Source organism: Mus musculus, chromosome 11 (assembly GCF_000001635.26).
Source record: "Mus musculus strain C57BL/6J chromosome 11, GRCm38.p6 C57BL/6J".
Classification (NCBI taxonomy): Eukaryota; Metazoa; Chordata; class Mammalia; order Rodentia; family Muridae; genus Mus; species Mus musculus.
This window is the reverse complement of record NC_000077.6, coordinates 106,849,389-106,864,507: the sequence shown is the minus strand read 5'-3', so window position 1 is coordinate 106,864,507 and position 15,119 is coordinate 106,849,389. Positions and strand designations below refer to the sequence as shown.

At 38.6% G+C, this 15,119-nt stretch overlaps 1 protein-coding gene across 4 annotated transcripts in view; it reads left to right on the top strand.

Annotated features, from left to right (window-relative positions):
- Smurf2 (SMAD specific E3 ubiquitin protein ligase 2) overlaps positions 1–15,119 on the top strand; it is a 100,687-nt gene that overhangs the window by 56,240 nt on the left and 29,328 nt on the right. For all 4 annotated transcript variants that reach the window (XR_001780039.2, NM_025481.3, NM_001362894.1 and 1 more), the window contains 4 exons: positions 4,712–4,796; positions 8,244–8,327; positions 11,859–12,061; positions 14,676–14,760. Coding sequence is in view for 3 of the 4 variants with exons in the window: in NM_025481.3 (NP_079757.2) it covers positions 4,712–4,796; positions 8,244–8,327; positions 11,859–12,061; positions 14,676–14,760 (457 nt within the window). In the remaining variant the exon portion in view is untranslated. The remainder of the gene's footprint in view (positions 1–4,711; positions 4,797–8,243; positions 8,328–11,858; positions 12,062–14,675; positions 14,761–15,119) is intronic.

Here is a 15,119-nt window from a genome sequence, read left to right as displayed (position 1 = left end):
ATCCAGGGCTTTATATATGGTAGGCAAGTGTTCTACCAACTGAGCCCCATCTTTACTCGTCTAAATAACACCTTGGAATTGGCATGAATCATATGCTACAGTGGGTTCAGGATACAACCTGACTTAAATACACACACACACACACATACACACACACACACACACACACACACACACACACTCTCTCTCTCTTGAGATGGCTCAGTGAATAAGAGCACGTGCTGTGCAAGCATGAGCACCAGAGTTTAGACCCCAGTGTCCATGTAACAAAAGCAAGCCCAGCATGGTACAGTGCATGCCTGTAACTCTAGTGTTGAGAGGCACAGAGACCACAGGGTCTCTGGGGTTTGCTGGCTGCCAGCCTTGCCAAAAAACCTGTGCTCCATGTTCAGGAAGAGACCCTGCTTTGAAGGAATAGTGTGAAGAGAGGGGAAGACACATTTTCCGTGTGTGCACCCCAACTCTAGAATCAAACATACACATAGCCCACACTCAAATACAGATATAACACATATAAAATGTAATGTAAAAAGGGGAAAAAGCAGCACTTGTTATTGTAAAGAATTACTGAGACTTCAGGAGGAAATTCTCTTAGAAGTATTCGAATGTAGTAGAATGCTGAAGTAGACTTTGTGAATGTTATTAATTTTGTGTAAACAAATTTGAAACTAATTTTTTAGTAAGAGAATATTCTGTTAAAAGTCATTGCTTGGTTGGAGAGATGGCTCAGTGGTTAAGAGCACTGACTGCTCTTCCAGAGGTCCTGAGTTCAAATCCCAGCAGCTACATGGTAACTCACAACCATCTGTAATGGGATCCGATGCCCTTTTCTGGTGTCTGAAGATAGCTACAGTGTACTCTTATAAATTTAAAGGAAAAATCATTGCTTAGTAATTTGGCTAATGTTTACTGCCTTGATGTAGAAATCTGCTAACAGAAAAAGATGAGCACTGACAGAGTAACATTGACAATAACATTATCTCATAGAGTAACATTAACTAGGAAAAAAAGGAAGAATTACACTCAGAAGACACTTAGTGGAAATGGTCTAATAGATCATCTTCAACTGACCTCAAGGGAATGGCTCAGTCTTAGATTGATCAAGAAGCATGGTATGGTAGACTCTAAAGCAGACAGCTTTGGGGCTTCATTTTTATTTTAAAGATTTATTTATTTTATGTATGTATGGTGATAGCTGTCTTCAGACACACCAGAAGAGGGCATCAGATCCCATTACAGATGGTTGTGAGCCACCATGTGGTTGCTGGGAATCAAACTCAGTACCTCTGGAAGAGCAGTCAGTGCTCTTAACCGCTGAGCCATCTCTCTAGCCCAGCTTTGGGGCTTCTTAAATTAAATGAATAAATTGCTATTTCCCCATTTGAGATAGAGCAGGATTTAGACAAAATAATTTTTACTCTATCAGAAAAGTTTCAGTCCCCAAAAGTACAGCAAGAATTTGAACCCATAGCTGGAAAGCTGCCAGAGTAGCCGCATAACAGAATCCTGAGACACTTACCTCTGGGAGTGTCTATACAACAAGATTACTGAGAAAGGGCAAAGTAACTCAAATATAAATCCTTTCACACAAACCTTTTGCATGTAACTTGCCTGCTGGTTTTGTATTCTATGTAATGCTTACTAGTTAATGGTTTTAGGTAACAAAAATAGTTTCACTAGCTATAAATTTGTATTTATAAAAATCACAAACTAGACACAGAGCCACATGCTTGTAATTCCAGCACTTGGGAGGCTGAGGCAGATGGGTCACAGGTTTGAAAACAGCTTGGACTAGGAGACTATTTCAAGCACTTGCCTCCACATAGCAGACTTGACTTTGTCATATTAAAAATATACTTATTAGAACAAGTGTTTTACTTTTTGTGTGTATATATAATGTAAAGATTTTGTGTGAAACTGGATTTCATAGTATAACCATTATTAAGAGCAATATAAGCTGTATTTTAAAATCTTGTTATGTCATTCTAAAACACAGTAAGTCTAGTTCAGGGACTTATGGACTTACATACATACATGCATACATGGACTTAGACACACACATACATATGTACATAATATGTACATACATAACATACATGTGCATATATACATAGACCTAGATATGCCTTTTATATATGTTGTCTGTATGGTTTATTTGAAACAGGATTTTATTCTATAACCCAGGTTGGTCTTGCACTCAGTGATTCAGCTGTCTCAGCCTTCTCTGAGTGCTAGCACTGTAGGCATGAGCTTCCACGTCTAGCTAGTGATATCTTTTAGGAAAAAATGGAGAAAAAGCACTGTAGAAAACTACTGTTTTATTTGGGTGATAGTGCATAGCTGTTACTGCAGCACTCAGGAGGAAGAGGGAAGAGGGTCTCAAGTTGAAGGATAGTCTGGTTTGTGTAGCAAGTTTTTCTTCTGGGGCTGGAGAGACAGTTCAGCAGTTAAGAGCATTTGTTGTTCTTTGAGATGAGGCCCAAGTTTGGTTCCCACTATCCATAGCAAGCAGCTCTTACAACCACCTGTAACACCAGTTACAGAGAATTTAATGCCCTATTCTGGCCTCTGGAGGCACCTTCATATTTATGGTGTACATTGTACACTGGTTCACACACAGGCTAATAAAATAGCATTAAAAATAACATCATAAACTTATAAACAAACATAATTAAATACCTAGCTAATCCAAGCACAGTGGTACATACATGTGACCCAGGCTCTTGAGAGGTAGAGGCAGGAAGAGCAGGTGTTCAGGGTCTTCTTCAACTACATACTGAATTTGAGGCCAGCCTAAGCTACATAAAACCCTGTCTTTTAAAAACATGGAAGCAGGTTCTTGTCTTAATCCCACTACTCAGAAGGGAGAGGCAGGGACATCTCTTAGTTCAAGGCCAGCTTGGTCTACGGAGAGATTTCTAGGATACCCAGGGCTACACAGAGGAATTCTCTCTTGGAAAAAGCAAAATAAATAGCAAGACTCGCATTCTGGAAATTTCGCTTTGTTTATCTTCTATTTGAAAACTAAATAACTTAGTGATTCATTATTTTTTTTAATAAAACATTTACACTTAATGAAGTTCTCTCCTTTAAGCTTAATATAAAGGAGGTTTATCTTGAAATTATTTTTTCTAAAATTTTAGCTAGTTGTGGTGGTTTATGCACATAATTCGAACATTAAAGAGGTTAAAGAAATAGGATTTCCATGAGTTTGAGGGCTGGGTGGGCAGTGTAATGGGCTCAAGGCCACTCTTTATACATAATTGAGACCTTTTGTCAAAGAATGCCACAGAATATCAAAGAATGAGAGATGGCTCAGTGACTTAAGAGTACAGGCTGCTCTTTCTTTCACATAACCCACTGGGTTTGGTTCTCAGCACTCTCCTAGTGACTCACAGCCAGCCATTAAGTTCTAGGGACTTCTCACCTGCTGACTAGGTCTTTATGTGATGCAAATATACACATGTGGACAAAACACTTAGACACATACAATAAATACATCTTTTTTAAAAGCCTGAAAAATAGCACTCCCTCTCCAAATTTAAAGAGCAGAATTTTGAGATCTTTCTTTGGAAAAAAAAAAAAACTTTGGATATCATATTTTATGTTGTAACTTAGATATTCTATTAAAAGATAGGGTATAATCAAATTTGGCCATATCTCTTCTATCTTTGGGGAAGATGCCAAAAATAGAATTAAGGAATAACAGAACAAGGAAGAGCTTCAGAGCTATTATGTAGCCTAACTGCCTTATTATTCAGTCTGGGATTAGGAAAATTTGCACTGAATTAGGTGTTCTACTTTAGAGCCTGGATGCCCTGTTTCCAGGCTGCTCAGTAGTCATTTTATATTACATTTCATACGGACATGCTGTGAATACTCCTGTGACCCAAGGTTTGTCCCCAGTGTATTTTTTATTGCTGTTCACATTTTCAAGAATGCAACCTAAGTTCATGGAAAGTTTCAGGCTGTGTTTCAGACTTTTTTTTTTTTTAGAGATTTATTTATTTATCATATGTGAGTACACTGTAGTTATCTTCAGACACACCAGAAGAGAGCGTCAGATCCCATTACGGAGAGTTGTGAGCCACCATGTGGTTTCTGGGATTTGAACTCGGGACCTTTGGGAGAGCAGTCAGTGCTCTTACCCGCTGAGCCATCTCTCCAGCCCGTTCTCAGACTTTCTTAATGTCCTGTCTCTTAAGTGCAGTGGGTGATTTACATTGCCCCATTCTGATGTTGAAAAGGCACTATATTCTTCCCCAAAATCACAACAAAATTGAGAAAGCATTGATTTTTAACATTACATCTAAAAAGAAAAAAATCTGAGAAAAGAAGGTACAGATTTTAGTAGAAACCAAGGAACTCATTCTAAACTCTCTTTGGTTTCTGCAGTGCTGGGAGCCTCATGCATTCCAGGCAGGAGTCCTGTCACTGAAGTGCATCTTCAGCTCAGTCATTCCAAAGAAGGACAATAGCCTGCACTCTATATCAGTTGCTTTTCTAGACAAGGGCTTCTCAATATGTACAGGCTGGGCTTAAATTTGCTCTGTACCCAGGCTGACATCAAACTTCAGCAATCTTTGTGCCTCAGCCTTCTGAGTGCTGGGATTACAGCAAGCACCAGTACACTTGACTCAACATGGATATTTAACTTGACAGATCTGGAAAGCACTGTCAAAATCTTAATAATGATTTTGTTTTTTAATAGTAAGTCTTCAGTCCAGAGACCGAATAGGCACGGGAGGACAAGTTGTGGACTGTAGTCGTTTGTTTGACAATGATTTGCCAGATGGGTAAGTGGACATCTCAAAGTCATGCATGCAGGGTGCTGCCCTCAAGCTGGTGACCTAGGTGTTGGTGTTGATGATGCACTAGGAGTTTCTATGAGCATAGAAACAGAACATAGATTTTTCTTATACTTGGAAAATTATAAGGACTTGCCACAAGTGGTATTAAATTTCATTTAAAAAGAGTTTTGAAAAGGATGAAAAGGAAATTTCTTGCCAAGTATTAACTCTGCTGTTTATTTATTTACTTATTTATTTAATGAATCTTAGTTTCTGCTTTCTTTATTGATTCTATTTTTTATTTTTATTGGTTATTTTATTTATTGACATTTCAAATGTTATCCCCCTTCCCAGTTTCCCCTCCACAAACCTCTTCCCCTTGTCCCCTTCCCCCATTCCCTCCCCCCTGCCTCTATCAGCATGCTTTCCCACCTGCCCACCCACTCCTGCCTCAGCTCCCTACCATTCCCCTACCCAGGGTAAATTTATTTTTTTTAAAGAAAAAGGTTTTTCTTTAATTATCTAGAACAGAGTGTACCAGAACTGAATTTGAATATATTGCTTTATTTTTAGAGTCAAGGAAAGGAGAATTGAGTAATAGCAATTGTAACATTATGACATTTAGTGAAGTATATTTGTGTCAAGCAATTCACACGGTGATGTTATTTATACTTTCCTGTGGCAGCAAAGGCAATGTATAGTGACCACCTGGGTTCTGGTCCTCATTTTTCTGCTAACTGATGTTGTAAACTTCATTTATTTAACTTTTGAGAACTTTAATAGGATGATTGATGAAGTATGTCATAATTGGTATAGGGGTTAGATGAATTCATTAAAGCAGTTCAGCATTTTGCCCATCATAAGTGCTTACTTAGTAAGCTAGGGTTAGTGGCACACACCTTTAATCTCAGCAGAGCCAGACAGACTTGTGAGTTTGAGACCAGCCTGGTCTACTTAGTGAGTTCCAGGACAGAGCTACATAGTGAGACCTTGTCTCAAAAAAAAAAACCAAAACCAAAATCAAGTACTTAATAATTAGCTACTTTTAAAAAATGTTGTTACTATTATTGTTATTCTCATTTTACAGCAACAAAAATGGAAACCAATATAAATCATTTGCCTGAAGTTATTTAATAAGTGGGGGAGCTGGATCTTAAGGCCTAAGCCTTAATTCCCAAGCTTATAAATTTTATCATTATTATCCACTTTTTATACTGTCTTATACTTTACTGATTTTTTTATTTCAAAGTATTTTTAATTAACTTCAATGAAATATAATTTAAATTAAGTTGTACCCACTTACAGTAGATGTAGTTAATTGATTGACTTTTAGCTCAACCTATTGTTTATAATTTTATCACATTTATTTGTGTGAATTTGTGTGAGTTTATGTGAGCTATAGCTTGTTGTGTGTGTATGTGGGGGTCAGAAGACAGCTTTTGTAGGTTGGTTCTCTCTTCTTACCATATGTAACCTCGGAATCAAATACAAGTTGTTACTTGATAGCAAGTACCTTTATCCACTCAGCCATCTTGCTAGCCTGTCTTATTTTGACATAAAATTTTATATACAAGTTCTAGTGCTTGCATATTTTGTTTAAATTTTAAAAATCCTAAAATTGTGCTAAGTATAGTGACCTACTCTTATCAATCTGAGCGGTTGGGAGGTTGAGGAAGGAGGATCATGAATTTAAGGTCACAATTTAAGGAATTGTGAGTTCCAAGATAGTGTGAGTTGTATTGTGAGGTCCTGTCTCACAGAAAAAGTGCGTGTCTGTCTTGCTGAGGGCTGTAGTTCAATTCCCAGTTCCCACTGGGGTCTCACAAATATCTGTGACTCAAGTTCCAAGAGATCCAACATCCTCATCTTGCTTACTTGGGTACTTAAACACACATGAACATATACAGGTATACATACACACAGGTACATAAAAATAAATCTCAAAGACAAATCAATTGGTGCTGCAGAGATAGGCCAGTGGTCAAGAATATGTGCTGCTCTTGGAGAGAATGTGAATTCAGTTCTCAACACCCAAGTTAGGCAGCTATCTGTAACTTCAGCTCCAGGTGATCTGAGCCCACTTCTTGGGCACTACACATGAATAAAAGTAACTGTAAAATTAGTTTAAAAATTAGTATAGGGGCTGGTGAGATGGCTTAGAAGATAAAGTACTTGCCACCAAGGCTGACAATGTGAACCCCAGACTCACAAAGTGGAAGGATAAAACAGTTTCTGCAAATTGCCTCAGACCTATATACCTGTACTGTGGCATGTGCACTCCCACACATACTCAGGTATCTAGATGTGTATGTCTGTGCATGTGTTTATGTACCTATTGGACTTGGAGTTACACAGATAGTTGTGAGCTACCCTATGTGGGTGCTGGGAACTGAACTTGGGCCCTCTAGAAGAGCACCAAGTGTTCTTAACCACTGAGCCACTTTTCTAGTCCTTTGTTTTCGCTTCTTGATAAATCTGTTCATTCTTTTTTGAAAATGAGGAAGTCTGTGGTGTTTTTCACAAGGAAGTTAAAGATGAAGTAATCAATACTGAGACAATATATCAATGTGAGACATAACTGATCTTTTCTTGCTTATTATTATTGTATTATAATTGTAACCACAGGAGGAACATTGGATATTTGGTCATTTGAATATTTCATTAGATGAAATGGCATAAAGAGTTTAGGGACAAATGGTGTTTTTATTTTTAAAATTTAGTTTAGAGGACTAAACAGATGGCTCAGCAGTTAAAAGCACTGGCTGCTCTTCCAGAGAACCCAGCTTCAATTCCAACCCCCCACATGTTGACCTCCAACTATTTGTGCCTCCAGTTCCAGGTGATGGGATACTCTCTTCTAGCCTCTGAAGGTACCAGGCATGAGCATGATGCACAGACAGACAGACAGGCAAAACGTCCATGCCTATAGAATAAGGAGATAAAATTTTAAAAATTGAGTTTCAATAAGCTTAACTACTTTCAAGAGCTTTTAGATACTTTTCTAGTAAAGTTTAATTTTTTAAAATTACAAAAGATTAGAAATTTTTTTAGACTGGATTCTAATCCTTGATCATTTGCTTAATTGCTGTAAAATTTTATAAAATTTCATGATTAATGTGTCAGTTCAGGCATATACCATAAAATTCTTGGAAAATTATTGTCAATATAAGTGTTACTAAAGTTTTTAAAAGTTCTCAGTTTGACTGATAAGAAAAATATGACATCAACAAAAATAGCTGGAAGTTCTGTAAAACACCGTTGTACAGTTCTAATGCAAGTTGAAAAAAAATAGCAGGCTCTTTATGAATTGATTTCCTAGATTGTCGTCTATGATTTGTGATAGAAAAAGTCTGTCTGACTTAGTGGTTGCAGGGAGAACATTCCAAGCCTCACTTCCGGCTGACACCATTAATTAATTAATTAATGCCCTATTTCTCAATGCTTTAATTGCAGTTGGGAAGAAAGGCGGACTGCCTCGGGAAGAATCCAGTATCTAAACCACATCACAAGAACTACACAGTGGGAACGCCCAACACGGTAAAATCATACAAGTATTTCTATGGTCTGTGCTAACCTTTCCTGGATTTCTCTCTGTTATCTGATTTCCCCATGCTTTATACTGGTTTAAACCATTAGGTCTTAGAGTGAGTGGTATTATTATTTTTAAAATATTTATATTTAAATTCTATTTTATAATGTAATTACAATAATTATATTTGAAGTACAATGACTTGTTTTAGTTTTTGAGACAGTGTCTCTTTACATAGATAGCCCTGGTTGTCCTGGAATCATATGTATAGAGCAAGCTGGCCTCAAACTCACAGAGATCCATCTGTTTCTGCCTCCCCAGTGGTGGGATTAAAGGAATGTGCTACCATGCCTGACTACTATTACTTTTTAAAAAGCAGTAGTGGTCAACAAAGCCTTTTCACAGTGGTGCTCAGTAACCAAATGCATGACTAGGTTACCTAGTTATTTTGTTTCTTGGTGTTATTAGTTTGTATTTGAGTATTGATGGCTGTTATGAACTATTTATTTAAGATCTCCATAGGGATACAATTAGATCATGGCTAAGTAATGTATATGACCAAGAAAACCCGTATGGAAGGGGAGTTTCTGAGTGAATACTGAGGAGATGGTGGCCTTGCAAGGGAAAATCAGAAGTAGAAGTAGAAGTAGATCTTGGCAGGTGGTAGGTAGATAGATAGAGGCGCCCCCCCCCCCCCCCCCCCCCCCCGTCTTTGTGGTACTTCCTGTGTAGAGACATCAGGGTGCAAAGCAGTGCTTAAGAACTGAAAAGGAGTGCTTTTCAAGCAGCTGAAAATGAGGAAGGTGAGGGAGGGCTCTACCTCCTCGGTACTCCTGTTACAGTAAGGATAAAGCTGTAATGCCATCTCTGCTAGTGTTTTATTGGTTTCCCTGGTGATTCCCACACAGGCCTGGCACTCAGAATAAATTATTAAATGGTTTTCACTAGCTGTATCTGCTTTTGCTTATTGAGGATTGTTTAACTACTGAAATCAAGCTTGCTCGCTTTTCTCTTCCTCCCTCCCTCTGTCCCTTCCTCCCTCCCTCTGTCCCTTCCTCCCTCCCTCTGTCCCTTCCTCCCTCCATCCCTTCCTCCCTTCTCTCTGCTGTTGTCTTGCTCGCTGGCTCATGCTAGCCTAGAACGGAATATAGTCCAGCCTACCCTTAAACTCAAGATCCCCACTGTTTCATCCTCCCAAGTGCATGCTGCCACACCCAGCTTAGTACATTATGAATGTCTGATTAAAGCCTTGCCATTTTAAAACTTTTAAGCTATTACTTACAATTTCCCACTTCCCTTTCTTTCCTCCAAACCCTTCCATGTGCTACCCTTCTTTCAAATTTATCACCTTAAAAAATGTTGCTATCTATCTGTCTGTCTGTCTGTCTATATATCTATGCATATATATTTCTAAATAGAAAAATACGACCCACTCAGTCAATTGTGTGTATGTTTTTAGGACTGACTAATGGGTAATAGATAACAGCTGATGTGTTCTTCCCTAGGGAAGACTGTTTCTCCTGCTATTGGCATTTGTTAGTTGCCTCAAGTTCTTTGTTTAGGCTGAGGTGTCATGAACTATCTTATTATTTTTTTTAAAATGCTTAGTTCAAAGTTACATTTATTTCTGATACAAGCTGCCTAGGGTATCAGTTAAGCTGAAGAACCTATTTTTATTCTAGTAGCACATATGAATTTATACTCATAGCAGTGTTTAAGTGAAGCCTGCTTTCTTCTAATTCATCTTTAATTTCCACGTGTATGTAAAGCGTTTTTCCCCCTTAACACATGTTAGTTTGAAAATGAGTTTCTGGGTCTGGAGAGATGCTTTGATAGGTAAAAGCACTGGCTGCTCTAGCAGAGGACTCAGATGTGATTCCCAGCCACCTACATGGTGGCTCCTGATTGTCTGTGTTTCCAGTCTCAGAAAATCTGATGTCTTCTTCTGGCAAGGGCACTGAGCACTTACATGATACAGGCATGCTGACAGAATACCCACTTAAAAAAGAATACCTCTTAAAAAAGAGCTTTTAATTTAGATGTGATGGCTTACATGTCTAATCTCACTGCCCAGGAGGCTGAGCAGGAGAATTGCTATGATGTGAGACCCTGCCTCAAGGAAAGAAAGAAAATGAGTTTTTGGGTTGGAAATACAGCTCAGTGGTAGAGAACTTTCCTAGCCCCAGTGATGCCCTAGGTTTCCTACCTAGTGCTAACAAAGCAGGAACAAAACCAGTGAAAATGAACTCCATTACCTGTTGTTTTTGAAGGTTACTTTATAAAATAAAAATTCCTTGATGAGACAGATTAGCTTCCGTATTTGATAACATTTAAGGTACTTTTATTCCTTACATGTGAGTAACGGAGTGACATAGCTATTTATAATAGAGAATGAGCCACCTAAATGTCCTTCCTTCCAGGAATATTGTAGAGAACAATGAACAAAAACACAGGTATAGCTGGACATGGTGGCGCACGCCTTTAATCCCAGCACTCTGGAGGCAGAGGCAGGCGGATTTCTGAGTTCGAGGCCAGCCTGGTCTACAGAGTGAGTTCCAGGACAGCCAAGGCTATACAGAGAAACCCTGTCTCGGGAAAAAAAACAAAACAAAACAAAACAAAAAAACCACACAGGTATAAATAAATGAATAAATAAATACCAGACATAACTAATTGACTTAATGATTAGGATTCTGTCCAATGAAGTTAAAACTGAAAAAGTTATGTCCAGTATGCATATTTTATTACATGTAGCTTAACAATGAGGTATGCTATAAGAGTAGCCATTACTTACCCTCCTCATGGTAGTTGACTGGGAGTTGTAGCTTGCGGCTGTTACCTAATAGTTTGAAGATCTCTATACCATGTATATCACTCACTAACCCTAAAAAAGGTAAGCATTTAAAGTGCACTTTTGACTAGCTGCTATGGCTTCTGACTATTAAAAGGTCAAGAAATGACAAGTTGAGAGCTGGATCCACGTGGTGGCTCATGCCTGCAGTCCTGGCTCTCAGGAGGCTGAGGCAAATGGATTGCTATGAATCACAGCCAGCCTGATGTACAGAGTGAGGTCTTTTCCCCAAAAACAAAACCAACAAAACTTCTAAGTTATTCCATTATAAAGTTGGGAACTGTTTGCTATCAAATTGTAGGGTGAGTTGTGTACTCAGGAGCTGATGTTTAAGCATAAACTGTGTTTTGAGTGACAAAGAGCCATACCTAGAAAGAGGTGCTGTTTCCAAGGACTAAAGGTCACATGACTTGGGCAAATTAAATGTGTAGAGGAACACTTACCTGTCAGAAACCCTGTGAGAGGGAAAATGATGGAAATCAGGTCTAACTCCTTCTGCTTAGTGACCAAGTAGCACATATACAAGTATGTATGGATATTTAAAAAACTTAATTGAAATTGTGTCTCCTTTATTCATCTCATTTTCTTGCCTGATTTACTATATTCTCACCATAGTGTACATGTTGTCTAGAGACTCTGGTTTTGATGTCTAAATTGGTAACATTTTTCCCTTGTCACTTTCCAATAGACCGGCGTCAGAATATTCTAGTCCTGGCAGACCCCTCAGCTGCTTTGTGGATGAGAATACTCCAATTACTGGAACAAATGGTGCAACGTGTGGACATTCTTCAGACCCCAGACTAGCAGAGAGAAGAGTCAGGTCCCAGCGACATAGAAATTACATGAGCAGGACACACTTACACACTCCTCCAGACCTACCGGAAGGCTATGGTACGGTAACAGCAAAGGGAACACTCACCTTGCTTTAAGAACATCAGAGACCTAACTGTTTGGGTTTGTTTATTTGAGACAGGGTTTCTCTGTGTCACCTTGGCTCTCCTGGAGCTCTCTCTGTAGACCAGGTTGACCTCCAACTCAGAGATCTACCTGTTGCTGCCTTCTGAGTGCTGGGATTAAAGGTGTGAGCCTCCACTACCACTCAGCCAGAGAACTAACTTTTAAAAAAATTGTTATTGTTGTCTGTTTTGAGATGGGGTCTCATACAGCCCAGACTTACAGTGTAGGCAGACAGCCCTTGAACTCCTGAGTTCCTTTCTCTGCCCACTCATCACATACTGGGGTTATAAGTGTATACCACCACACTGTGCTTTAAAATGATAACGTCTGAAAGTTAATTAGGCCTGAGGATGCTAACACCATCAAGGCCTGTGTTCATCTGTGGAATGGTCATAGGAGAGACATACTACACTAGACAGTAGAGGGGTGCTAATCAGGGATTAGGAATTCTCTGTGAAAGTAAATCTCCAATTTTAAAAAGTCTGTAATGATTAGAAGTCTGTGTAACAGTTTGGCCATAATCACTTATGAACCTTAGCTTGTATGTTCCTTTATAATAAAATGTGATGGATGTGAATCACTTGGTTATTATAGGAAGCTTATGAAATGAAATGAGACTACTTTGCAAGCAGACACTATGCAAAGATATAGCAATGCTATTGTACAGGCTCATCTTTACTTTAGACTTCTAGTGAGACTTTGGAGACAGATACTGACTTCCTTTTCTGCCTAATACTATAGATGTTGTGATAGTGACGCCTAATGACCAAAATTGGGAATTACATTTTCTAAGTAATTTATTTTTACTGTAGAATTTATATAAAAACTATTTTACAAACAAATAATTATAGTTTTATTTTAAAATAAATTTTAGCATCTTATTCTGAAAAAAGTCTCATCTCACTCCTATATCCTATCATTTGACTTGCGTTGCAATGAGTGGTTCCAGCATGGGAAACAGACCTGGCTTTGCCTGATACCAATCGTATTATTTAACCCTGAGAGCCTAGGTTTCTTCAGTAAAATGAGAGGAGTAATAGTAACCATGTTGGTTTGTTGCAAGAAATGACAGAATCTCCAGTGAATGAAGTGTCTATGTTTGACATAAAAAGCAAGTTAGGGGGGGCTGGTGAGATGGCTCAGGGGGTAAGAGCACCCGACTGCTCTTCCAAAGGTCTGAAGTTCAAATCCCAGCAACCACATGGTGGCTCACAACCACCTGTAACAGAGATCTGATGCCTTCTTCTGGTGCGTCTGAAGACAGCTACAGTGTACTTACATATAATAAATAAATAAATCTTTAAAAAAAAAAGCAAGTTAGGAAAATATATCTGTTGTTACATTTATATTTTGGAGATAATTCTTATGGAGTTTATCAGCCAGGTTATTTGGAGTAAAGGTGAACTTTATTTTTACAGTGTATGTGATTTGAGTTCAGATATTCTTTTGTAAGAATAAAATGGAATAATAAAATAAAATAAGTAAAATAAAGTAGTTACCAAGGCTGAAATTATTGTAGCTGTTGTCAGTTTTGGGTTTTTTCTTAGTGTTTGGGATTGAAGGCAGGCAAATTAGTCAGTGAGTTTCTTCTGGTCCTCAAAGCTGTACTTAGGTGGGAGTTGTTCATTGACTTCCTTGCAGACTTCCTTCTTAGACACAGTGTGCTTTATTATCTCATACATTGGCATTTCCACTGTATTTTGTTAAAATGAGTTTCCATGCAGAAGACAACAACTGAAACGTAACAGTTGAAGAAGCTCCTTACTGTCTTCCCATGGCTTCTCTACACCTTCCAGGCTTGGAGCTCATATACTTTTTTCTCCCCACAGTGCACGGATTTCCATTGTGCTTTTAAAATGAGTTTTATGACTATGTGCTGTGTTTTGTTGACTTTAGAGTCTCTATTTTATACCCTAGATGGCCTGGAGTTTTCATAGGTAGCCCAGGGTAGACTTGGACTTGTTGTCACTGCCTCTGCCTCCTGCATGCTGAGATTGCAGGTTTGTGACACCTTGCTTGCAGTCCAGGAAGAATCTTGAAATATCTTTGTTAACAAAAGAGAAATCACAAATTTGCGTATAAAATTGCCATCATAAAAAAAAATCATTAGTCTAAAAGTGTTTTAAAATTTTTAAAAAGCTCTGTTAAAGCAATTTTTAAAGTGGCTAGCCTCTTCCTCTGAGTTGTCTTCTCGCTTTTGGGATAATGGCTGTACCTCATCACCATTTATAAAGTTGTTTCCAGAGAATGAACAAATGATTTATTTTGAGACAGGTCTCACTAAGTAGCCCTGATTGGCTTAGAACTCACTATGTAAACCAGGCTTGCCTCAAAACTCAGAAAACTCAGAGATCGGCTTGCCTCTGTCTTCTGAGTATTGGGATTTATCATACCTGTCTGAATATATAATTTCTGAAGCCTTTTTTTTGGGGGGGGGGGGTAAGAAAATAAACTGAGATTGGGAGATTTTTATCCTATTAGAGTATTACCCAGTGTAATAGTGTTTGATTGAATATGAAAAACTGAGTATGTCTTCTTTATTTTACAGAACAAAGGACAACGCAGCAGGGTCAGGTATATTTCTTACATACTCAGACTGGTGTGAGCACATGGCATGATCCACGAGTGCCTAGGTAAGAACATATCTTAAATATTATTGGTTTTACTTTTTGAGACTAGGTCTTACTATATAGTTCTGACTGGCCTGGACTTGTTATGTAGTCCACACTGCCCTCAAACTCATAAAGATCCACCTTCTGAGTGCTGGGGTTAAAGGTGTGAGCTACTGTTCTTGGCCCTTAAGTACTCTTCACACCAACCATGACTGTCCATTCCACCCAGGATTTTCTCACTTAAAAATTAACTTGCCGGGCGTGGTGGCGCACACCTTTAATCCCAGCACTCAGGGGGCAGAGGCAGGCAGATTTCTGAGTTCAAGGCTAGCCTGGTCTACAAAGTGAGTTCTAGGACAGCCAGGGCTACACGGAGAAAC